Below are 27,242 nucleotides of genomic sequence, written 5' to 3'. Positions count from 1 at the left end.
TCAGGGGAGGGAAGGTAGAGGAAGTACAATATGGCAGGATTCGAAGGCTTGAATCATGGCCTTAACATTCCCTGTGCATTCGATGCTGTAGTCCACCCCTCCATCAGTTTTCTCAGCTATAACCTGTGAAAGAATTTAATAAAACAAGTTTTCATAAAATCAAAAATCTAATTAACATTAGATTGATAGATCTGTTAAATATTGAGAGGTAACAAAAGAATTTAATGATACAAACTTCAAAGTTTACGTGCAAGATTGGAGAGATGTGTGAAGTGCAGAGTAAAAATGAATAAATATTGAATGGTTTAAACACATGTTAATTTAAACTTAAAAATTGGTTAATATTATGTTATCTTTTTAATATTATTAAACCAAATTTTAATGGATTTATTTTATGGTTTTAGTGGAAAATAAAATAGATGTGTTTTTTAATCACTAAGTTATATATATATATATATATATATATATATATATTGGGTGGGGAGAATTACTAATTAAAATGTAATATTATTTTTAATTTTATAGTTGAGTTTGTTTACTTTTAAATTTCAAAAATAAAGAAAAATTACAATAAAAAGTGGACGAGTTGAGGGGAAATATTAAATAAAATGTAATATTATAGTATTATGATTTACCCAATGTTTCTCTAGTAAAAAGTGGATGAAGGTAGCCAGAAATATAAGATAAAATGTAATAATTACATTGTACCTAATATTTCCCCCACCTGCTCCCCTCACCCTAGTTCACTTTCATAGTTAAGCTTATTCATTTATAAACTTACTAACCTACATCCATCCGGGCTCAATTTCTGTAGCACATTATTACACATAAAAATAAGAGAATATATTACATATATTATATTAAAGTGATTATCAAAAAATAAATAAGAATAGCATACCTTTACAATAATGAGTTGGTTTATTTATACTTTATTTTCTCTAAAAATCAGCAAATATTTGTTGGAATTGCAAGTTTAAGCTATATACAATCTATTAAGCACTAAGCATCCAAAAAGATCAAATATCTTGAAATGCAAATATTTTTTCAAGTTTTACACTATTAAAATGGCTTGCACCTCAAAATATTTGATCTCTCAGCACCTAATAGATCTATAGTTAATATGGGTTTATATTGGTATAGAATAATTGTGTATGTTGTAATGTCAATAAATGATGAGTGTAAACATTTAAATGTCAATTATATTTAAATAATAATAATAATAATAAATTGGTTCAATTTGTTATATTCTAATGTTTTTTTATTAATAAAATTACTAACGATCTTTTCCAAAAAAATAATATTCATATCACATTAAAATAAATTTAAATAATAAGTATTCACATTCATAATCATGATATTTCATAACATATAAGTAATAAACTTATAAAACATAATAGCTTTAACTAATAAACCTATAACTAGCTTAGATCTATCTTAATTCCACATCTACCATGTACCCAGAGAGATCAAATCTCTTTTCACTCTAAAAGAAGTTTGCATATCAAGAGATTCGATCCCTCTCCGCCCTTTGTAGATCTGGAGTTAAGATGGATCTAAGTTGGTTTTGTAAAAAAATGCTGCCAATATTCATCCTATTTCAATGTAACAGGTCACTGCCAATCAGACCTGGAATTTTGTTTGTCAAATGAAAATTTGATGACAATCATTTCTTTTTTATGCTTGTCATTATACACTTTTATGTAAATTTGCAAGCTTCTAATTTTGATGTGTTGTTATATATAATTTTTTTATAACAATAAGAAAGTAGACTTTAATGTAGTTATCCACAATAACTCACTAAGATATGAAAGGTAAGTCAACCATGGCCAAATAGACAACTACTTTAAGCTTTCTAACATTTCTCATTCTTCCTTTTATTGTCTATAAGAATCTCATTTGCAGCCAATCTCCAAAAATGTGGTGACAAAAAATAAGTGTTTTAACTAAATAGAGAGTCAAACTTAGCTTTGGTCTATATCACTCCTTAAAATTTATGATGAGAAATTTAAAAATTTAAACATCAAACTGACAGTTTCGAAATATTTGTACCAATCAAGAATGACATTTCAAAATCTTTTATCCACCTCAAATACTTTTAAAAACAAAAAAAACATTGGCATGTTGTCAATATTTTGGTGGTGACAGCCGCCAATAAGGATGGAATTTGACGAACAAAATCCTATTACAGAGTGATTCACTCGTAAAAAACAGTCAAAACAAATTTCCAGACCGTCAACACTAGCTATATTAAAATGTTTGAAACAGGAATTAGAATTCCTGAAACCATCGGGTTTGAAATTTCTAACCTGACAGCAAATATTCATCCCATTACAAAGCATTTAATGCTGCAGTGTAGCAGGTGCTGTGGAAGTCATTAGATTTGGAACCATCTGACGGACTTTGTACCACCCCGCTGTAATGCTGTGTGACAAGGCTGGCACATCGGGGAAAGAGCTAACCAGCCATATATTGGGTATTTAATGCAGAAATATATGTGCGCAAGTTAGCCCGATAACACGGGAGCGGGAAAATATTATTTAATGCCGAAATTGCCTGCTCCCGTGTTATCGCGTTAACTTGTGCGCATATATTTCGGCATTAAATACCCAATATATGGATGGTTAGCTCTTTCTGCACATCAGGCTGAGTGTTCGTGGCATCTGCCCGGACGAAGGACGTCAGGCCGCAGCACTGCCACCACATGGGTAAAGCTGGGGCGTACAGAGAAGAGGACGCTAGAGGCTAAAAAAGGAAAAGTAAAGGGTTAAGGTGGCACATTGCAAAGCCATTTTCGTCCATAAGGAGGGTCAGGCTTGGAATTTGTATTTTGGATTTCAGAAAGTATTTGATAGTTGCTGATAGTTGTTGGAAATTTTTCATCATCGGATTTGAAGTGTGTTATGATAGATAAACTGTCAAAATGACTTTCAATCTCAAAGTTAAACGGTCAAAATCCATAATATTTTAAATGCGAGTAAAGATAGCCTACAATAAAATATTATGATACCTCATTCCACAAAACGATTGGTACAAATTACATTACATTAACTTTATGTCAATAGATTGGTGAGAACATCAAATGCTGACATTTTAACACTGTATTTATGCTCCTATTTATTAGGATACCAAACCCCTATGAACGGAAAATGGTTGGTATATGTCTGTAATTAGTATTATTTTTCCCTTTTTGTTATCAGATTCTCATTCTGAACTTTTGGGGTTCAAGAGCTTGTTTAGTTTTTTTCAAGACGAAAAAGCATGATGTATTTATATAAGAAATATAAACAGGGATGAAAGTACATTCATTTGGAGTATCATCTGACTCATATAGCCCATATAGTGTTATTCCCTCCACAGAAAATAAAATATAGATCATATAGGTCTGACACATTAAGTCATGGAGGGATAAGACCAAAAAAGGCAATATAATGCCATGAAAACAACAGAAAATTAAGCTAATAGCCATCATCAAAACTCATTAAGAGGCAGAGGAGAGACATTGAAGGATAATCCTGCAACCACAAAAACAAAACGAAGAGACAACATCATATGTACATAAAACCGATAGATTGAAGTCCAGAATGAGAAACCAAAGAGATCAGAGGGACCAAAAGCGAACTAGAAGTCTGGAGGATAAAATTCCTGAATGGAAAGGAATTTCTCCCCATCAGCCACCTGCAAAGACCAGAGACCTGGAGCCACCTGAAGACCCTTTTTAGATAGAACATCTGCTTGTTGGTTGAGTGCCCTGTTGATATGATGAATAGAACCACCCGCCAATCTATTCCACAGAAACCTTATCCTGTCTAACCACCCAACAAGCTGAGGCTTGAGAATTTTATTTTTCCCAAGGACATAATCCACCATAACTCTAGAGTCTCCAAAGATTGAGACATTCTGTAAATTAAGAAAGAGACAGAAACTTAGAAGGCCAGCTAGGGCCATAGCCTCAGCTTTACTGTTGGAACCCCTTCCCCCATTCCAGTGAATAAGAAAATGATTGTTTTCATTTGCAAAGATGTGCACCCCACAGCTGCAAATTCCGTCCTGTTCAGCTCCATCGAAAAAGGCTCTTGGCATAAGAGAAAGCTCCCGAGGGGGCTCGATGCATACCTGTTTCATTTGCTTAGGAGGCTTCTGCGGGATCGATTCATAAAGAAGAGTGATGTTGGAGAAAATATCCAAAAAAGGGACTGATTTTCCGTTGAAAATGTAACTATTGCGCCATTTCCATATGAACCAAAAGGTGATAATGAAAACCGTTCTCCAAGACTCCTTTTGCATACTGCACCATAGAAACGCTTCGCTAATAGACACATGGAGCATATGTTGTATCCCATAGAAATCCGCCAGGGACTTCCATAGCTGCTGAGATATATTGCAGTTAAGAAAAAGGTGGAAATTATTTTCCTCTGCTAACTTGCAGATGGGGCAAATGCCTGGACCCTGCCATCCTCGCTTCCTTAAATTTTCCCAAGAGAGATTTCTATTGTGAAAAGACAACCATGAAAATAAAATCATTTTGGATGGGCACCCGGATTTCCAAAAGATGAGAGGAAAGGAAGGGCTGAGAGGAGCTTTCCTTAAACCACACAGATTCTGGTATATGTCTTTAACTCGAATAAAGTTTATCCCTTTTGAGTTCCTCCATATAAGACTGTCATAATGCACCGAGCGAAAAATCCCACAGTTTCTGAGACGTGTTCTGATAAGTTCCCATTGCCGAGCGAGATCACCTTGTAAGCCCAAACATCCTGCTTCCTTCCAGATAGGAATCGGACCCTGCCAACCTGCAATTAAGCTGTCCCAATAGAAAAATCCTTTTCTGTGGAGGAAAGACAGTAATGATTCAGGAACGTCGATAACCTCAGCACCACTCAGAAAATGGTCTTTCCCAATAAGAATCTTTTTGCCAGAATGGAACCGCCAGACTAAGTTCTCCAGGAAATAACTTTCAATCTTGCGAAGGCTTAACCATATTGAAGATCCAAATGGAGAGTCGATCCTTCCTTTCCTGAACCAGAAAGATATGTCTTTCTTACGCATATATTTCTTTTGAATTATGTTGCTCCATGGCCCTTCTTCATAAATCCCTCTCCACAGGGTCCTACATAACAGAGCCTTCCCGAATGTCCTCAAATCTAAGAGGCCCCATCCTCCCATGTTCTTCGGCAGAGAAATGTTTGATAATTTCGAAAGGTGATATTTCCTTTTTCCTGCTTGACCACCCCAGATAAAGTTAGCAGTAAGCTTATTCATTGACTGGATAATGCTCGCTGGAAGGAAAAATAAATGAGACCAGTAAACTGCTAGCTGATTTAGGACAGATTGAGCCAAGATCACCCTTCCTGCCAGTGAGAGGCATCTATACTCCCATACAGATATCCTCTTATAAAATCTATCTGTAATCCACTGCCAGTCCACCTTTGAATATCCATTTGCTCTTAACTGGTAGCCCGGGTATTTAATTCCATGACTGAAAGATTGCGCCTCAATGCCAAAGAGAGCCGATAACCATTCAACCTCCTCCTGGCAAATATCATTGTGATAGATGATTGATTTTGTACTGTTTATCTGTAAACCTTGCTTTCTGAAAATTGAAAAGGATTTCAAAAAAACATAACCAAGTGTATCTACATAGTATTCCAAACATTATAATATCATCAAAAAATAAATTATGAGAGATAGAAATGTTCCTGCAGATTTTTAGCGGCTGACACCTGTTTTCTATGACTGCCTTGTTGATATGTAAGCTGAGGGAATTCATGGCCAAAATGAATAAGAGCGGAGAAAGAGGACAGCCTTGACGAAGACCTCTGGAAGCAGAGAAAAAGGGAGATGGGATTCCATTAATGATGACCGCATACTGTACCTTCTCCACACAGGCCATGATCCAATTTATCATGCTTGCTCTTAAGCCAACCTTCGCAAGTAAACATCGAATGAATCCCCATTCAAGGCAGTCATATGCCTTACGAAGGTCAATCTTTAGAATGATTGCGTCCCTTTTTTTGGAATGCAAGGCAAAAAGACCTTCCTGTGCAATAGCAACCGCATCCAAGATGTTTCTTCCTTGCAAAAAGGCATGCTGGTCTTTTGATAAGCAATTAGACAGAGTTTCTTTTATTCTTTCTGCAACAATCTTTGAGATAATTTTGTAAGAGATATTGCACAATGAGATCGGTCGAAATTCCCCAAAAGTCTCTGCCTTTCCTTTCTTTGGAATAAGTGCAATATTTGTGGAGGACGTCTTCTGATTGATACTACCTGCTATCCTGGTAGCTTCTACCATCTTTAACAGATCGACTTTGATGATGTCGAAAAAGTGAATGAAGAACTCTATAGTCCAGCCATCCGGCCCTGGACACTTGTCTCTCTTGAAGGACTTCATTGATTTTAGCAACTCCTCCTCAGTTACTGGCTGGAAGATTTGATCATTTGTGTCCTCGTCAAACATCTGAGGAAACACTTCAATGCCCCACATAATATCCTGAAAGCTACATACTTCAGATCTTTTATACTAATTTGCGAAAAAACTCACCGCCTCATTTGTTATTTCCTGTTGAGAGTATAGAAAACCTCCTCTTCCATCACTAATTTTCCATATGGAGTTCTTCTCCCTCCTGGAGTTTGCGAAATTATGGAAAAATTTTGTATTCTTGTCTCCTGCTTTTAGCCATATCGCCCTGCTTTTCAACCTCCAGAAAGATTCCTCCTGTTCTAAAATTTTAATTTTCTTCTTCTGAAGCTGCTTAATGTGACACCTCTCTTTGAAGGATAGGCGATGAACAGACATGGCTTCCGAAGCTCTGTCCAATTCTTTTTGAATTTTGTTAAGATCATTTTTATTGGACTGCCTTTTCTTAAATTGCCAGTCTTTTACCACCTTTCGCATATGTTCCATTTTATCTCTAAAAGTCATCAAAAGCGGAAAGGGACTAGAGGACACCATCTCGCTCCATGCTTTCTTTATATGGTCATTGAAAGTTGGATCTTCCAGGGCTGTTCTGTTGAATTTGAAACAATATCCTTTCCTAAAGCCTTTTTCCTTCCAGCCTAATAAGATCGGTCTATGATCCGAAATGAAGACATTCTCGATCGTTGAGAAAGGCATGCCCATCTTGTCAATCAAACTGGCGTGAAGAATAAATCTGTCAAGTCTCTTTGCTATGTAGGCATTTTCAATTCTTCCATTTTCCCACGTCGGGTGCATTTGGGGAGGGAGGATGTCAATATAATTCCTCCGCAGCAGTAGTTCATTTTTTATTTTTTCAGCAAGGGGGTCCTTCTTCTTGTTGATGCCCCATATTTCCTCCATATTAAGAGTGACGTTTAGATCCCCTGCGATCAATAAATACTCAACATCAAAAATTTCAGAGGCAAAAAGTTTCTCCCAAAATTGCAGTCTATTCCTGTAGGGAGCATATACATTCAAGATGTTAATTGGGAAGTTGAGTCCCCTCATATGCGCCGAGATCAAAATTCCCGCCAAACAGCTATAAGTTTTTGCCTTGATCCAGTTCGGATCCCACAAGACTGCTAACCCCCCCGAAAGACCATTGGCTTCCACAGCAGATATATGCCAGGAAGGAAACATCTTCCTGAAGTATGAGATTGCTACAGAAGAGGCGTGCATAGTTTCCTGGATGAGAATAATTTTGGGGCTTGCAGAGAGAAAAAAATCCTTTAATGCCAAAAAAATTTGGTCTACCCCCAGCCCCCTTATGTTCATGGATATGATGAAATTCATTTTGGAATCTTTTCGGCCATGCTTGCTCTAAGGGGCCATTCTTCAGTCATGTCTATGATAGGAACATCTATAAGGGACAAATTGCGGGCTCCTCTGCCTGCACCTTCACCTCTCCCCCTAAAATGCCTACTTCCCCTGTTGTTCTTCCTCCTTACTGTAATATTACTTGCGGAGTTTGGACTTATTTGCGGGGATTTTTGGACTCCAGGTTTATGAATAGTGAGAGCCCTGAGCTCCAGAGATTTCTTGCTCAGTAAATAATCCAAATCGCTGCCTATTGAATTTGAAGGCGAAGATGTTGGAGAATTTGCAGGGGTGGCTGATATCATTATCTCTTTTCCTTTACCGAGGGGAGAACTGATCTTCTTTGGGGAAGACGAGGAGGAGTGAATGATGTGGACTTCCTCATTGAAATTTTTGTAGGGATGCGGGATCGGAGGAGGATTTGGAACCTCATGATCAGAGGCCGGCTCCAAAAGGGGCTTAGCAGGAGATAAATCAGGATAAGGAGCCTCGTAGTCAGATGCCGGCTCCAAGGGTGGCATTGAAGGAGATATAGGCTCCGCGGGAGCTGGGGATTTACGCTGCAGAGAAGGCTGTTGATGGGTATCATAGTAAAACTTTGCCGAAACCCCTGACCCTGGGGGAGACTGATTCTCTGAGGACGGAGACTTCACCTGTTCCGGGAAAGAAGATTTTATTTTGAAAGACTTTGCCGCAGACTGATGGGGACCATGAAGCTTTCAGAGATTAAGATGCCGAGAGCAATTTTTTATTAGATGCCCAATACGATGGCAAGCTGAGCATCTAAAGGATACCTCCTAGAAATCCAGTCTTTGCCTAATTTTTTATCCCTCCAGAATATGTCGATATGATCCGGAAATCCTCCCCTGAAGGCTTTATCTATTATAATCCACGCAATTCGTTTATCTTTTTCTCCTAAACACCAAGGATCAACATAGATGCATCTTCCAATGGCATTGCCAATATCCTCTAAAGTTTCCTTTTACCATAATTCTAATGGTAGACCGGGAAGCTTGACCCAAATGAAGTTGTTAGATGGGATATTCTTTAAAGGGTTATAGCCTAGATACCATCTATGCAAAGCCATAAAGCTTCTTTTGTACACCCATTGATGCTTCAGAATGATTTCCAGGTCACTAGAATTTTGGAAATGAAAACGATACCATTCCTTTACCAATCTGGCAATAATAGGAACATATCCTATTAATGGTTTCCACTGTTGCTCAAGCCAAGCCCTCATCTTCGAGTCTTCCAATTCCGGAAAATGCCACCGACCGACCAGGGCATTACCCTGGAGACTTACAATGCGCTCTGCCAGATGGGAACTATCAATTTTAATGGCAGCAGGAGGGGGGGCTATCTTTACAGGTTTCTGTGTTTTCAGAGAATATCCTTCCTCCCGAGCCTTTTCTATGATATCTTTATCATTTTGGTCGATAGGGCGGAAAGGTTTTTCCTTTGACCGGACAAAACCATCCAAAACTTCTTGTGGGGCCACGGGATGAATCAACATTTCCTCCAAGGTGGACTGCCATTCACTTGACAGTTTGGCACTTCCATGGGTCGATTCAGCTTGGATGGCCGCTTGTATCATAGCCTCCATGGCAGATGTGTCAGATTGAAGATCCATGCTATTAACCTGCCACCTAACTTTTAGCTCCCAAGTACCATACAATCCACATAAAGATCTATGACGGACACTACGGTCAATGGTAGCAGAAGATTTCTGAACAAGATGCCTAGAGAAAAGGGATTTGAATTTTAAAATCTGACAGTAGTACTAACAAATGAAGCCTCGGAAAGAAAACCGGTCCTTTTTCCCAGGAGCTAAGGAGATTAAATTTATGCCATTTGTCCCTTAGGTTAAAAGGGGTAGCTATGTTGTGAGCTGGGATCTGACAAACAACAAAGATTTTTGAAATATGACGGCTTTGCTTAATTCAGAAACTAGTACCCCGTCCCTAAGGAAATTTAATTTCCACGGCTCACATTACTTGACTCTGCTCGAGAAAGTCCTGAACAGATGGGTGAAATTAAGGCTTGTACTGATGGTCATAGACCGGCTCCCGGACAAAAAATCCGGCCCGGAAAAACCAGAAGGACTCAATGGGTGACAGACAGTGAGCTATGAGCTCCATCGCGTTCCGAATGTTTCACCATAGCAAAACTTCATGAAGTTTCTTCTGGGCAAACTATACAATAGCAGAAGACCTCACAGACACACCACCAAGGACCTAACTTAAACCGGAAATCCGAACAAGGCTTGGTAATAACAATGAAATTCGAAACCTTGAGCATCGATATCCATGACCCGCTTAAAAAAGATTTTCCAGGCATGAGAACTCCACAGAAGTTCGACAAGAATGCTTTAAAGGATAATGACTCTTTTATGCTAAATCAATCTAACTTCAATATCATACTATCCATTTTCTTTGTTCTTTACAAGATTCAGAATTCATTCCAATCTTCATATTGCACTATTCAAAAAGAGAGTGATTGCTTCAAAACTACCTGGAAACATTCCTTTAAGAAGCCATTTTTGATAAGAGAAACAGAAAACAACATAAAGTATTCAATCCATAGAAACTACTAACCTGAAGAAACGCAGGCGAGCCATGAGCAGAGTGCAAGAGGAGGAAGAAAAAGCGAAAATAACCAGAGAAAAGCCCTTATCTAAATGCACAGAATTGTGAAGCTAGGTTGGTCCTTCTTCGCAAAAGAGATAATCATCACACAGCATAATCGAAGGAAATTCGAGGAGCAGAATTGCAGGAGGCAATTCTGAAGCAGGAAGAAAAGACCATGGAAAGAAAACCAGCCAGAGTGCTAGCCGGAGGAAAATGAAAAGAGTTAAGCTAACAAACTGCAAGGCTAAGCTCCGACAAGTGTCATGGACGAGCCGGAAGTCATGAGAGTGCAGGTGTATTTTAGAGACTGCTTCAGAACAGATGACCGGATGGCTCAGAAAAAAGCATGCTCAACAAGAACGTGGCCGACATGCAGCAAAACTACGCACCTGAGTTTAGCTTATTGGCCACATCTCCATCGCGTTCTCTGGTTGGACGCCCCTACCTGCAAACGCCACATGGCTACTGTGCTCCTCAATAGTTCGCTTGTTTAGTTATCATCAACTAATATTGGATTTCAATTTGATCTGGAATGTGCACAGAAGTAGTAAGTTCACAGTTCCATCCTTCTATGCATCCTTGCCACCTTGCGCAGGAAATGGGCTGCTGAAGAAAGCTTATGAGCTCTCTGTGCTCTGCGATGCTAAAGTGGGACTTTTAATTTTCTCCTCAATAGGTAAGTTATACGAATTCACTAATCCCAAGTGTGTGCTAGATGAGTATTTTCCCAAACTATTAGATTTCCATCATGCATAATTCTTTGGAATGTTTGACTTCCCTTTTATTCACTAGACTATTAATGTGTATTTCCTTAGACTGAATGTTTGATTTCTCTTTATTATTTCTCAGCCTCTATTTACATAAAGTAATGAAAGCATTTTAGGGATAATTGTAAAAGGATATACTCTTGGAAAGTCTCGGCCATTATTTTGGATATAACATGAATGACATGTTTGATTATCGTTAGATATATTTTTGATTATCATTTCACAATTCCGCATAAATGGTTCATTGTTCGACTCAAGAGAAAATTTTGGGCTTAACTGTCTAGTGTTGATTGGTTAAAGGTCAAAGGCATTAGCTTTTGTTATGGACTTGTAAAGCTTTAGGTTGATGATACTTCAGAATTGAAATAAACATTTGGCAATTTATAATTATGTGGCCATTGGGCCAAGTTCCAATGGTTTCTATGCCGAAGAAGGCTTTCCTTGCCCTATAACTCGAATAGATTTATACTGGGGTTTCAAAGCAATAGAAATTGATAACTCCTTTGTATCTATTTATTTAATTTCTCGATTAGCAATGTGTGTGGGGAAAATATTCAATGCGCTCAACATCTGTGAAAACGAGGTATTTCTCTTAACTGAACAGAGGTTGTAGTTTTTAGTTGGTAGAGGCCGCAGTTTTTAGTTGGCATCTTGCATTTTATGAAACAGTTTGGAAAGTGGTTGTCTAATTAGGGAGGTTGACATTTCCAAATTTACTTAGAACGTAAAATGAAAGGCATAGAAAATGTAAAAACGTCATGAAATTTTTGTTTGACGGGCAAAAGGGATTTGAAATTCCAGGCCTGCCACTCACTAAGCCTTTCAATCAGAGGATTTTTATTTCATTATAAAATTAATATTATATTTTTTTAATGATTTAAAATATTATGAGTTTGGAGTATGTTTTAAAATTGTTTTTGGTTACTTAAGAGTGTGTTTGATCTGAAAAGAAGAGCTTGTCTTGTTCGGATAAGGATCTGAAAGGAAACATGTTAAAAGTCTTTGCTTGAGTAAAAGCTTGTCTTTTTAGGAAGTAAGGAGGCAGGTTAAAAGTCCAAGACCTAGAGATATCTAGCAAGAGTAAAACCCCGCCCCCTTATAGACCACTAGTGAGTTATTCCAGGTGACCCCGTTTTCCTTGAATAACTATAATGAGTTAACGTGCATTAGGTGATAACAGCCAAAAATAATTCTCCTACTGATTTAACAACTAAATTATAATAAATTTTCCCAGGGTATAAAAAAGATATAATTCAAAACACCCTCAGGAAAAAAACAAGTTAACAGTCCAAGACCTAGAGACATCTAGCAAGAGTAAAACCCTGCCCCCTTTATAGACCACCAGTAAGTTATTCCAAGTGACCCAATTTTCCTTAAATAACTATAATAAATCAACATGCATCATACATCGGCTGATAACAACAAAAAATAATTCTCATACTAATTTAATAACTAAATTATAAAAACAAATATAATTCAAAACACCCTCAATAAAAAAACCATAAACCATACGAATCCAGATCACCACTTCCCAATCCAGATTACACATACTTCACACTTCCAAGATTATATAATAATAATAATAATACATATGGATATAAATCGAAGTACTCTTCCGCGCATAAAAGCATGTACGGCTTAATAAACTTTGTAATCTTCTTTCCCTAATGCCAAATCCTATATAATAACCATAAATATTGACATTACCAGTTGTTGCACGCAGCTCTGATAAACTATATCATTTAATAAAACAGGTATTCGGATCTGAAAAATAGAAATGGAAGAACATTGTTGGAAGCTCAACCAACCTGTTGAATAGATTTCTCGTAGTCCAGAGGGTTTAGAGATTCTGTTACACCGAAGAGTTTTGCTGAAATGATTCACACAACCAATTCTACAGTCAACATATATACACAGGTTATATCCAATAATGGAATAACATATATACACAGATTATATACACATAATGGAAATAACATACATACACAGATTATATCCAATAATATAATGGAAATAACATATATAGACAGGTTATATTCAATAATGGAAATAACATATATACACAGATTATATACACATAATGGAAATAACATATATACACAGGTTATATCCAATAATGGAGATGGGCAATGTACTACCTCTTTCAAATTTGCCACTGTTTAAATCGATTCCAATTATTCGAGAAGTTGTTGGGTATTTTTCAATGGGAAAATACCAAAACCAAACAAACATTAACACCACAGAGGCAATGCTCTGTTTTCACTGTTCCAGGATCTTTGTGCACAGGGAAGCTTTTAATAAAAATTCTCAGAACAGAGTATTATACAGCCATAAAACATTTCTATTAATTAAAATATAAAGCCTGAAACAAAATTCATCCTCTTTCACTCAGAGGGATTTACCAAAAATACATTCAGCCAACTCTGATACATGTTCATCCTCTTTGCTGAGAGGGATTCACCAAAATTACTTTCACCTACCAAAAACAAAAACTATGTCTCCACTTGAGAATTCACTGTGCTGGGTTTACTGCAGTAAAACCCCTTTTACATTTACTGGTGTAAAACTATTTTTACACATACTCAGTAAAAATTTCATTTCATTCACCATTTAAAAAAAAACTTGTGCGTTCTTTTCTCCTGCATTTCAATGCATACCCAATACATAAAAAAATCTATGCACTGCTGTGCAATATCTTCCCCTGCTTCACGTGCTGGTCTTCATTCTGAGCTCTCCCTGCTCTTTCACTGCTGCACCTTACGCCTCTCTCGTGTGCAACAATAACATTACTTCTCATATTCGCTCCACTTCTGCTCTTTTTCATGCACTACTGTGCACACACTTCTTTCGCTCCCCCAAAGCTCTCATATTACAAAAAAAATGGTCGACGCATGTTACAACACTACGCAGCCATCACACACCATTACAATACAAAATGTGCGCAGGCACAATACCCATATATCAAAAAACTGTTGCACGTTGACCACAATAACAATATATAAAAATATAAAAAACACAACGTATGTACTATGGAACACATATGCCCATAACCAAAATTTAATGGGATCCACCTAAATCTACGAACCAACATTAACTCTTTCACCTACGGCGGTCAACCAAAAATCGAACACTCCACGCAAACTTTGAATTGACGCAGGCCCGTGCACCTTCAAGAGATCGACGGCTGACAACATGCAACCAGATCGGACGACTGTGATGAATATCGGAAGCCACTTTAATGCTGAGCTTTAGCACCCGAGAAAATTACGTTGGCTGATGTCAGGTGAGAAACACGTGGCGCCACCACAGTCCATCGGGTTCAATTGCCGGATTATTCCTTCGTCGGAAAGCTGGTCCGAGAAGTTTCAGGCGGGTATGTTGAACGGTTCCAGGCGCTGTGGTATGGGCTTTGTATTCCTGATGCCGCCATTGTCCACCCTGCATCCACGAACTTTGCTGCAGTTGGAATTAATATTCCAACAGTCCCCTTTAATTTCAACTGCTGGGCATTCAATCTTACCCAAACACTTCCTCACATAGAGGGATTCACTAATTGTTGTTACAAGAATATCTTCCTCACATAGAGGGATTCACCAACTGCTTCTGATGCAATTCATAAACAAACAAAGTTGTCTTCCTCTTAATAGAGGGATTAACCTGAAACTGTGCTTAAGAGCACCTTCCTCATGACAGAGGGATTCACCATAACAATGTGCTGAAGAGCACCTTCCTCTTGACAGAGGGATTCACCTGTGACTATGCTGAAAAGCATCATCCTCTTGATAGAGGGATTTACCACACTATGCTGAAAAGCATCTTCCTCTTGACTGAGGGATTCACCATGACACTGTGCTGAAAAGCACCTTCCTCTTGACAGAGGGATTCACCAAGAACTTCACTTCCTCTCACGGAGGGATTACTCCCAAACACTGCTTTAGATGCAGTTTCAAATCAAAACATTCATTGCACTGTTGTGCATACTCATTACATTGTTCTTTTATGCTGCTGCATATTCTCTGCTGCACTGTTGTGCCATCTTCTTTGCTGCGTCTACCCCACACTGCTGTGTCTGCTCCACGCTACTGCGTCTACACCTGCACTGTTGTGCGTTTCACTACTTGCTATTGTGTTGCTGCATTTCTTTGCAAACTCTGCATTGCTGTGCATTCTTCAAAGACAGAATACTTTGTCTTTTTTGGAACAATTACTCTGTCCCACCTTACAAATTTACACTGTTGTGTGTAAATATTTCTTACATTCACTGCTGTTGCATATATTGCATTTCAATTCAATGAACAACACATTCATTGCAGTTACATTTACTGCTGTAAAGAAAAAATTTCTTTTACATGTGCTGTTGTCCATTACCTTTCATTTCTTCAACAAAACTTCATGCTGCTGCATTTTCTTATTTGCATTGTTGTGTGCTTCTCCTTCTTGCCATCATGCTGCTGTCCATAACTTCTTGTTGCTGCATTTTTCATATTCACTGTTGTCCATACCCATAACCATAGACTGTCATCCCTGGGTTTTTATTTGCTGCTGTGTTGCCTCTGCAATTTGCACTGTGGCTGCCTTTTGTTTCATCATACTGCTGTGTGCCCATACACTAACTCTTTACTCTCCATTACTTGCACATAGAGAGAAATCATCCTCACGCTGTTTTGCGCTGCATTCTCCACACAACAAAAAAAAATTAACACTGGCTGGTGCCTTTTCTTTTTACACCCTTGCTTCACACAATCTTAGTCTTCGTTCATTTTTTTTATTTACACAATGCACTGCTGTACATTTCCTTTCATTTTTTTTGCTGCCACACATTATCATTCACCATTGTGCATTAAAAATCTGTTGTCCCTGTTTTTCTTTAGGCATTTCTGTGCATGTTGCATTGCATACAAAAAAATATTACATTTTTCACTGTTGTGTGAAAAATTTCATTGCATTCTCAGCCACTGGGCATTTACGCTCTACTGCATTTTGCCTTCTTCTCATTTTCTTCTCACTGCTTTGCATTTTCATTCCCAATACAAAACATTTCCATCTGCTGTGTATTATACTCACTCTGCTGTGAGTATATTCTCTCATATTACATAAAAGGAAAACTACATTCCATTGCTATGTATTCCAATGCATGTGCTCCATAACAAAAAATTTCAAACTGATGTTTTATGTTTTGTCTTCCCACTGCTGTGAGGGTCTTCTTGCTTTGCATACTTCTTATTGCGCTGCTGCACTTTACATTTGAGCGCTGCCCCTTTTTCTTCTCTGCTTTTATGGCAGATTTGATTTCATGTCTTTCCTTTATGAAAAGGTCTTCATCAAAGAGTGACTGTTAATACAGTTCAACAAAAAAAATTACAAGCTCCCCTTTAGTGTATGCTTTATCTTCTTTCAGCAAGGTTTTCTCAAAAGAGACTTAGATCAGCTAAGGAGCTCAAAGGGCTTTCAGGCTATATTTCTTTCTTTCTCCATACTTGTGTAACTTTCTTCTTTTGCATGGGTCTAGCTTGTGTAAGAGCCCATGTCAAGTTACAGTCACGTGCCATATGCCCAATGTTATGACACTTGAAACATTCAACATTATTCATGAATAAGAATTCATGATTTCTTCTTGTGAAATTATTTCTTGGAGATTGTCGGGGACCACAACATCTATCTCCATGAAATGCTCTACAGTCTTTTGCCATATGACCAAAGTTTGAACAAACATAACAATAACCAAAAAATGAACTTTGGTACCTGGGAGATGGAGGTTTCCTTGATGTACTTCTGAAGCCTTGCTGCCTTGAGATCCTTTGATGATAACCATTCCCTCTTGCCTCTTTAACATCAGCTGCATTTCTTCTTGGAGCTGGCTTTCTTCTTGGAGTAGGATTTCTTCTATTGCAGCCTTCATTTTTCTCCTTGCCTTTGCTGGAACTAGGAGCATCACCATCTCTTTCTGGCTTCTTCACATCTCCTTTTCTTAAAGCATCCTCATGCTTGTTTGAGGGTTCACCTACATACCCAAGTCCTGATTTATCAGATGGAGATCTGTGATAGCTGAGCATGTCATCCAAAGCTTGAGAGCTCTTCATGATCTTGTTCATCCCTTCAACCTTCTTCCTGAGGAGGACAATCTCTTCTTCCAACTTTTCACATACATTATTTTTCTTTGCTAGTTGTCCCTTAGTTTCTTCCTTGCTTCGAGTAGCATCAGCTGCTACTATTTTGAAGGAGATAATATCAGACTTCATTTTGGAGATTTCTGCTTGACAGCTCTCCATTTTCTTTTCAGCTCCTTGTGCCTGCTTCCTGGCTTCTTGTAGTTCAGACTTAAGGGAGGAGACCTCTACCTTGTACTGTCCAATCTCTTCTACAAGCTTGTTCACTCTCTTGTGCCTTTGTTCATGTTGACTTGACAAGGCGTCTTCCTGCTTCTTTGCTTCATTCAGCTGATTTGTCATGGATATGACTTCTTCATGATGTTTCTTCTTGCATTGGTCAAGCTCCTTCTTAAGCTTGGCAAGCTCTTCATCCCTTTCTCTTACTTGAAGCTTGATGAGGTCAAGCTTCTCATTCTCAGCTTCTATGATGGGTTCATAACTTTCTTCTTCACTGATGGTCATGGTCAGTGTTCCCTTCGCATGAAGCTCATGCAGTCTGTCCCATATATCCTTTGTTGATGTATATTTTCCAATATTCCTCTTCACAGAATCAGGCAGTCCATCCAAGAGAGTATTTGCTGCTTGTGCATCATACTCCATGGATTCTTTATCCTTCTTGCTATCATCAATCACTGATTCCCAGATTTCAATCCCCTCAGACATTAGGAAAGCCCTCATCATTATTTCCCATACATCAAAGTTTCCATCAAACTTTGGGGTTTCAAATAGAATGTATTCTAATGGATTGCCTTCTAGTTTAGTAGAGGGGGGAGACACATTTTTAACAGCCCTGGAGGCTTTCTTCTTTGACCTTGCCATTCTTATCTAGGCTTTAGATACTTGACTGTGTTTTCTTTTAAATCATTGATTGTTCCTCTAATAATAACTCAAAAACTTGAGAAATACCTGAATCCCTTTGGATGAGTCTTCACACTGCTGGAGAAGTTTTACTGCTGCTGCAACAAGAGTCTTTCCTTCAGCTTCTTTGACACTTTTAAAGAGCCTGAACCAGCTCTGTCACCATCAAAGAGCCTGGACTAGCTCCGATACCACTGTTGGGTATTTTTCAATGGGAAAATACCAAAACCAAACAAACATTAACACCACAGAGGCAATGCTCTGTTTTCACTGTTCCAGGATCTTTGTGCACAGGGAAGCTTTTAATAAAAATTCTCAGAACAGAGTATTATACAGCCATAAAACATTTCTATTAATTAAAATATAAAGCCTGAAACAACATTCATCCTCTTTCACTCAGAGGGATTTACCAAAAATACATTCAGCCAACTCTGATACATGTTCATCCTCTTTGCTGAGAGGGATTCACCAAAATTACTTTCACCTACCAAAAACAAAAACTATGTCTCCACCTGAGAATTCACTGTGCTGGGTTTACTGCAGTAAAACCCCTTTTACATTTACTGGTGTAAAACTATTTTTACACATACTTAGTAAAAATTTCATTACATTCACCATTTAAAAAAAAACTTGTGCGTTCTTTTCTCCTGCATTTCAATGCATACCCAATACATAAAAAAATCTATGCACTGTTGTGCAATATCTTCCCCTGCTTCACGTGCTGGTCTTCATTCTGAGCTCTCCCTGCTCTTTCACTGCTGCACCTTACGCCTCTCTCGTGTGCAACAATAACATTACTTCTCATATTCGCTCCACTTCTGCTCTTTTTCATGCACTGCTGTGCACACACTTCTTTCGCTCCCCCAAAGCTCTCATATTACAAAAAAAATGGTCGACGCATGTTACAACACTACGCAGCCATCACACACCATTACAATACAAAATGTGCGCAGGCACAATACCCATATATCAAAAAACTGTTGCACGTTGACCACAATAACAATATATAAAAATATAAAAAACACAACGTATGTACTATGGAACACATATGCCCATAACCAAAATTTAATGGGATCCACCTAAATCTACAAACCAACATTAACTCTTTCACCTACGGCGGTCAACCAAAAAATCGAACACTCCACGCAAACTTTAAATTGACGCAGGCCCGTGCACCTTTAAGAGATCGACGGCTGACAACAGGCAACCAGATCGGACGACTGTGATGAATATCGGAAGCCACTTTAATGCTGAGCTTTAGCACCCGAGAAAATTACGTTGGCTGATGTCAGGTGAGAAACACGTGGCGCCACCACAATCCATCGGGTTCAATTGCCGGATTATTCCTTCGTCGGAAAGCTGGTCCGAGAATTTTCAGGCGGGTATGTTGAATGGTTTCAGGCGCTGTGGTATGGGCTTTGTATTCCTGATGCCGCCGTTGTCCACCCTGCATCCACGAACTTTGCTGCAGTTGGAATTAATATTCCAACAGTCCCCTTTAATTTCAACTGCTGGGCATTCAATCTTACCCAAACACTTCCTCACATAGAGGGATTCACTAACTGCTGTTACAAGAATATCTTCCTCACATAGAGGGATTCACCAACTGCTTCTGATGCAATTCATAAACAAACAAATTTGTCTTCCTCTTAATAGAGGGAATAACCTGAAACTGTGCTTAAGAGCACCTTCCTCATGACAGAGGGATTCACCATAACAATGTGCTGAAGAGCACCTTCCTCTTGACAGAGGGATTCACCTGTGACTATGCTGAAAAGCATCTTCCTCTTGACTGAGGGATTCACCATGACACTGTGCTGAAAAGCACCTTCCTCTTGACAGAGGGATTTACCAAGAACTTCACTTCCTCTCACGGAGGGATTACTCCCAAACACTGCTTTAGATGCAATTTCAAAACAAAACATTCATTGCACTGTTGTGCATACTCATTACATTGTTCTTTTATGCTGCTGCATATTCTCTGCTGCACTGTTGTGCCATTTTCTTTGATGCGTCTACCCCACACTGCTGTGTCTGCTCCACGCTACTGCGTCTACACCTGCACTGCTGTGCGTTTCACTACTTGCTATTGTGTTGCTGCATTTCTTTGCAAACTCTGCATCGCTGTGCATTCTTCAAAGACAGAATACTCTGTCTTTTCTGGAACAATTACTCTGTCCCACCTTACAAATTTACACTGTTGTGTGTAAATATTTCTTACATTCACTGCTGTTGCATATATTGCATTTCAATTCAATGAACAACACATTCATTACAGTTACATTTACTGCTGTAAAGAAAAAATTTCTTTTACATGTGCTGTTGTCCATTACCTTTCATTTCTTCAACAAAACTTCATGCTGCTGCATTTTCTTATTTGCATTGCTGTGTGCTTCTCCTTCTTGCCATCATGCTGTTGTCCATAACTTCTTGTTGCTGCATTTTTCATATTCACTGCTGTCCATACCCATAACCATAGATTGTCATCCCTGGGTTTTTATTTGCTGCTGCGTTGCCTCTGCAATTTGCACTGTGGCTGCCTTTTGTTTCATCATACTGCTGCGTGCCCATACACTAACTCTTTACTCTCCATTACTTGCACATAGAGAGAAATCATCCTCACGCTGTTTTGCGCTGCATTCTCCACACAACAAAAAAAAATTAACACGGGCTGGTGCCTTTTCTTTTTACACCCTTGCTTCACACAATCTTAGTCTTCATTCATTTTTTTTATTTACACAATGCACTGCTGTACATTTCCTTTCATTTTTTTTGCTGCCACACATTATCATTCACCATTGTGCATTAAAAATCTGTTGTCCCTGTTTTTCTTTAGGCATTTCTGTGCATGTTGCATTGCATACAAAAAAATATTACATTTTTCACTGTTGTGTGAAAAATTTCATTGCATTTTCAGCCACTGGGCATTTACGCTCTACTGCATTTTGCCTTCTTCTCATTTTCTTCTCACTGCTTTGCATTTTCATTCCCAATACAAAACATTTCCATCTGCTGTGTATTATACTCACTCTGCTGTGAGTATATTCTCTCATATTACATAAAAGGAAAGCTACATTCCATTGCTATGTATTCCAATGCATGTGCTCCATAACAAAAAATTTCAAACTGCTATTTTATGTTTTGTCTTCCCACTGCTGTGAGGGTCTTCTTGCTTTGCATACTTCTTATTGCGCTGCTGCACTTTACATTTGAGCGCTGCCCCTTTTTCTTCTCTGCTTTTATGGCAGATTTGATTTCATGTCTTTCCTTTATGAAAAGGTCTTCATCAAAGAGTGACTGTTAATATAGTTCAACAAAAAAAATTACAAGCTCCCCTTTAGTGTATGCTTTATCTTCTTTCAGCAAGGTTTTCTCAAAAGAGACTTAGATTAGCTAGGGAGCTCAAAGGGCTTTCAGGCTGTATTTCTTTCTTTCTCCATACTTGTGTAACTTTCTTCTTTTGCATGGGTCTAGCTTGTGTAAGAGCCCATGTCAAGTTACAGTCACGTGCCATATGCCCAATGTTATGACACTTGAAACATTCAACATTATTCATGAATAAGAATTCATGATTTCTTCTTGTGAAATTATTTCTTGGAGATTGTCGGGGACCACAACATCTATCTCCATGAAATGCTCTACAGTCTTTTGCCATATGACCAAAGTTTGAACAAACATAACAATAACCAAAAAATGAACTTTGGTACCTGGGAGATGGAGGTTTCCTTGATGTAATTCTGAAGCCTTACTGCCTTGAGATCCTTTGATGATAACCATTCCCTCTTGCCTCTTTAATATCAGCTGCATTTCTTCTTGGAGCTGGCTTTCTGCTTGGAGTAGGATTTCTTCTATTGCAGCCTTCATTTTTCTCCTTGCCTTTGCTGGAACTAGGAGCATCACCATCTCTTTCTGGCTTCTTCACATCTCCTTTTCTTAAAGCATCCTCATGCTTGTTTGAGGGTTCACCTACATACCCAAGTCCTGATTTATCAGATGGAGATCTGTGATAGCTGAGCATGTCATCCAAAGCTTGAGAGCTCTTCATGATCTTGTTCATCCCTTCAACCTTCTTCCTGAGGAGGACAATCTCTTCTTCCAACTTTTCACATACATTATTTTTCTTTGCTAGTTGTCCCTCAGTTTCTTCCTTGCTACGAGTAGCTTCAGCTGCTACTATTTTGAAGGAGATAATATCAGACTTCATTTTGGAGATTTCTGCTTGACTGCTCTCCATTTTCTTTTCAGCTCCTTGTGCCTGCTTCCTGGCTTCTTGTAGTTCAGACTTAAGGGAGGAGACCTCTACCTTGTACTGTCCAATCTCTTCTACAAGCTTGTTCACTCTCTTGTGCCTTTGTTCAAGTTGACTTGACAAGGCGTCTTCCTGCTTCTTTGCTTCATTTAGCTGATTTGTCATGGATATGACTTCTTCATGATGTTTCTTCTTGCATTGGTCAAGCTCCTTCTTAAGCTTGGCAAGCTCTTCATCCCTTTCTCTTACTTGAAGCTTGATGAGGTCAAGCTTCTCATTCTCAGCTTCTATGATGGGTTCATAACTTTCTTCTTCACTGATGGTCATGGTCAGTGTTCCCTTCGCATGAAGGTCATGCAGTCTGTCCCATATATCCTTTGCTGATGTATATTTTCCAAGATTCCTCTTCACAGAATCAGGCAGTCCATCCAAGATAGTATTTGCTGCTTGTGCATCATACTCCATGGATTCTTTATCCTTCTTGCTATCATCAATCACTGATTCCCAGATTTCAATCCCCTCAGACATTAGGAAAGCCCTCATCATTATTTCCCATACATCAAAGTTTCCATCAAACTTTGGGGTTTCAAATAGAATGTATTCTAATGGATTGCCTTCTAGTTTAGTAGAGGGGGGAGACGCATTTTTAACAGCCCTGGAGGCTTTCTTCTTTGACCTTGCCATTCTTATCTAGGCTTTAGATACTTGACTGTGTTTTCTTTTAAATCACTGATTGTTCCTCTAATAATAACTCAAAAACTTGAGAAATACCTGAATCCCTTTGGATGAGTCTTCACACTGCTGGAGAAGTTTTACTGCTGCTGCAACAAGAGTCTTTCCTTCAGCTTCTTTGACACTTTTAAAGAGCCTGAACCAGCTCTGTCACCATCAAAGAGTCTGGACTAGCTCCGATACCACTGTTGGGTATTTTTCAATGGGAAAACACCAAAACCAAACAAACATTAACACCACAGAGGCAATGCTCTGTTTTCACTGTTCCAGGATCTTTGTGCACAGGGAAGCTTTTAATAAAAATTCTCGGAACAGAGTATTATACAGCCATAAAACATTTCTATTAATTAAAATATAAAGCCTGAAACAACATTCATCCTCTTTCACTCAGAGGGATTTACCAAAAATACATTCAGCCAACTCTGATACATGTTCATCCTCTTTGCTGAGAGGGATTCACCAAAATTACTTTCACCTACCAAAAACAAAAACTATGTCTCCACTTGAGAATTCACTGTGCTGGGTTTACTGCAGTAAAACCCCTTTTACATTTACTAGTGTAAAACTATTTTTACACATACTCAGTAAAAATTTCATTACATTCACCATTTAAAAAAAAACTTGTGTGTTCTTTTCTCCTGCATTTCAATGCATACCCAATACATAAAAAAATCTATGCATTGCTGTGCAATATCTTCCCCTGCTTCACGTGCTGGTCTTCATTCTGAGCTCTCCCTGCTCTTTCACTGCTGCACCTTACGCCTCTCTCGTGTGCAACAATAACATTACTTCTCATATTCGCTCCACTTCTGCTCTTTTTCATGCACTGCTGTGCACACACTTCTTTCGCTCCCCCAAAGCTCTCATATTACAAAAAAATTGGTCGACGCATGTTACAACACTACGCAGCCATCACACACCATTACAATACAAAATGTGCGTAGGCACAATACCCATATAACAAAAAACTGCTGCACGTTGACGACAATAACAATATATAAAAATATAAAAAACACAACGTATGTACTATGGAACACATATGCCCATAACCAAAATTTAATGGGATCCACCTAAATCTACGAACCAACATTAACTCTTTCACCTACGGCGGTCAACCAAAAAATCGAACACTCCACGCAAACTTTAAATTGACGCAGGCCCGTGCACCTTCAAGAGATCGACGGCTGACAAGACGCAACCAGATCGGACGACTGTGATGAATATCGGAAGCCACTTTAATGCTGAGCTTTAGCACCCGAGAAAATTACGTTGGCTGATGTCAGGTGAGAAACACGTGGCGCCACCACAGTCCATCGGGTTCAATTGCCGGATTATTCCTTCGTCGGAAAGCTGGTCCGAGAAGTTTCAGGCGGGTATGCTGAACGGTTTCAGGCGCTGTGGTATGGGCGTTGTATTCCTGATGCCGCCGTTGTCCACGCTGCATCCACGAACTTTGCTGCAGTTGGAATTAATATTCCAACAGAAGCTCCTGCCATTCTTGACCCTTCAGCAGCTTGTGTGGTTATGCCCAGATCAGAGATCTCACAAAAAATTAAACAATAAATTCTTCATATTGGTTCCCAAAATAAGAAGGAAAAAAACAGAAATAGAGATGAACTGTTGACTAATCATAACCATCTTTGAAAAATTACAAATAAACCGTAAAAAAACTCTGGTCATTAGTACATACGGCAAGCCCAACAGTCCCCAGGCCAAATATTGCTACTGTTGAACCCTGCTTGGGTTTGGCTACATTCAAAGCTGCACCCATCCCTGATTCCACAACAAAATGAATTATGAATGAGAATTCTGATCAAGGAACGATCCTGGGTGATTTTATTAACAATCCAGCAATCCAAACTTTTAAGAATCGAATCACCCACTTTATAAAACACTGTATAATTTAAACAATGTAAATTATATCATTTTGACTCTATTTCACTGCAATCATCAAAAATTACATATAGAAGTTTCAAAGAGTCCAAAATGTAATGTACCTGTTGAGACCCCACAACTGAGAATGCAAACTTTGTTAAGAGGAGCCTTTGGATTAATTTTGGCAACACAACCACTGTGCACAACAGTGTACTCACTGAAAGTTGATGTACCAGCGAAGTGGTAAATCGGTTTCCCATTGATTAAAAACCTTGACTTTCCACCACTTATCATAACCCCTGTCTCTGTATTGACCCTCAGCAGATCACACATGTTGCTCTCCTCTGACTTGCAATGTCTGCATTCTTTGCATTCTCCAGTAAATACAGGAAGCACAGTGTCACCCTCCTTGAGGTCAGTCACCCCTTCTCCAACACTCTCTATAATTCTGCAGCAGCCAGAGCAACAAATCACCATGAAATTCCTTTATTCCCTCCTGAAATTCTTCATGCTTGTTACTATGACTAATAATTATTTTTGCAATACAGACTTCATAGGCAAGAACAGAGTGTATACCCAGCTGCTTCATGTCCAAAGATGCGGGGAAAGAGAGGAGTCTGGCCCTGCAACCAAAGCACTATCAGTCATTTCATTTTACTGTGATCAAAATTTAATCATCAATATTTTGCAGTAATTAAACGTTCTAAAAACCAGTTCGTGCAGTATGGGAAAGATTTGTACTTTTGTAAATATTTAATAAAGTTAGTTCTAATTATTCATGACAGACCTTTGCTTCCCAGAAAATAAGGTCTGAGTGGCACAAGGCGGTATAATGCACTTTGATTCTCACTTCCATTGACTGTGGCGGATCTACCTCCACTTCTTCAATCTTCAGAGGCTCCCCTGCACCCCACGCAACAGCAGCTGCAACAAAATTACAAATCAAAATATCAGAGTTTGATATGATATTAAGGATAACTTTTTCCGCATAAATCCAGATTAACCCTAAAAATTGATCTTGCACTGCAGTAATATATATGAATTAGAATGTGGCCATGATTCCTTGCACTAAACTAATTACCTTTGCATTTGATAACCTGGCCTGCAGTAGAGCTCGCCATTTTCCTTTCTGCGCAAATGGTATTTTCTTTTGCAATCGTAGTATGATGGTGAACAAACAAACTTTTGGATTGGAGTTGGAAGCAGATAAGGTTCCTGAATTTATATCTCACTTCCCTGGAAACACTGACGATCGATTGCGGTGAACACGTTGCAACGTCACGGGTGCCATATTTGTCGGCACTAAGACATGTGATTTCTATTTAGGGATTGTGGCCTTCCGCTGGATGATCAAATTTGAAGGGTTGGTCTTAATTTTATTTGGAAGGTTATATATTTATCTAACTTTTCAAAGATGAAAAGTTAAAACAAAAATTGTACTTCTATTAACACGTGTATATTAAATAAACCTTTTATAAAAAAAATTCCAAAATGAAATGGTGTCCTAAATCTTTAAAATTTAAAATGTGGCTACATTAAAACACTATAAAATCTCAATAGAACTTGGTAAATAGGCAAACATTTTTCTCAAATTCTATTAAAAAAAGGTAAATATATGTTTTTTCTATTCATTAGATGATCTTCAAAAGCATTTGAATTTACATCATTGAAAATATAAATCTATTTGCACAATGGAAAAGGTTGTTTTAGTTTCCATTTGTTTCTAATTTACACTGTCTATTTTGTTAAGTTTGAAGCAATTTAAAGCAAACCAAAGAAACAAATATATACCTTCAACAACAAAGGGAATTGAACTTTTCTCTTAACATTTCTAACACTATCAATAGACTTTCATCTCCATTAAAAACTTCAAGCTCTATAGGTTCAAAAATTTATGTAATTAATAAGAAAGTTTTCCATATCTAATAGGGAAATATTGTAATATGTAATACACATCTACAATGTTGTTGTTGTATGGCTTGGTTGGTCATTTTTCTTCTTCTTTGAAAATGGTTTTCAAATTTGGTCCTTACAATGAATTCAATCTTGGTTGATGTCTTTTCCTAATAATGCGGTTTCTTTTTGTTGATGTTTTTTTTCTAATAATGTGGTTTCTTTTCGTTAACAATGTCGTTTAATTTTTCTATGATTTCAACATTTCCTTAAAGACCCTTCATAGCTGCAGCTTCATGGACAGCCACAGGCACTCCT

The 27,242-nt window shown here is 38.3% G+C and overlaps 1 protein-coding gene across 1 annotated transcript; it reads right to left on the bottom strand.

Annotated features, from left to right (window-relative positions):
- On the bottom strand, nucleotides 1-26,277 carry LOC149140301 (alcohol dehydrogenase 1-like). Its single transcript, XM_089450947.1, has 9 exons — nucleotides 26,113-26,277; nucleotides 25,819-25,955; nucleotides 25,608-25,654; nucleotides 25,154-25,479; nucleotides 24,843-24,929; nucleotides 24,643-24,669; nucleotides 13,307-13,354; nucleotides 12,977-13,038; nucleotides 1-123 (listed from the first exon to the last, which is right to left on the bottom strand). Exons 1-9 carry the CDS (start codon nucleotides 26,150-26,152, stop codon nucleotides 1-3), a joined length of 897 nt encoding a protein of 298 aa, XP_089307073.1. The 5' UTR covers nucleotides 26,153-26,277.
- Between the last annotated feature and the right edge of the window lie 965 nt (nucleotides 26,278-27,242).

The sequence above is a fragment of the Pinus tabuliformis genome, chromosome X (genome assembly GCF_031772625.1).
Source record: "Pinus tabuliformis cultivar Carrire ecotype Pingquan chromosome X, CPIR1, whole genome shotgun sequence".
In the NCBI taxonomy this organism is placed as follows: domain Eukaryota; kingdom Viridiplantae; phylum Streptophyta; class Pinopsida; order Pinales; family Pinaceae; genus Pinus; species Pinus tabuliformis.
Note: the sequence above shows the minus strand (reverse complement) of the source record. Positions and strands in the feature narration are given on the sequence as shown.

Coding starts and splice junctions, on each gene's coding strand:
- LOC149140301 (XM_089450947.1), bottom strand. CDS start 26,152: ATGGCGAGCTCTACTGCAGGCCAGGTTATCAAATGCAAAG. Junction 25,956..26,112: donor CCAGGTTATCAAATGCAAAG/GTAATTAGTTTA, acceptor ATTTTGTTGCAG/CTGCTGTTGCGTGGGGTGCA. Junction 24,670..24,842: donor GACTGTTGGGCTTGCCGTAT/GTACTAATGACC, acceptor TAACCACACAAG/CTGCTGAAGGGTCAAGAATG.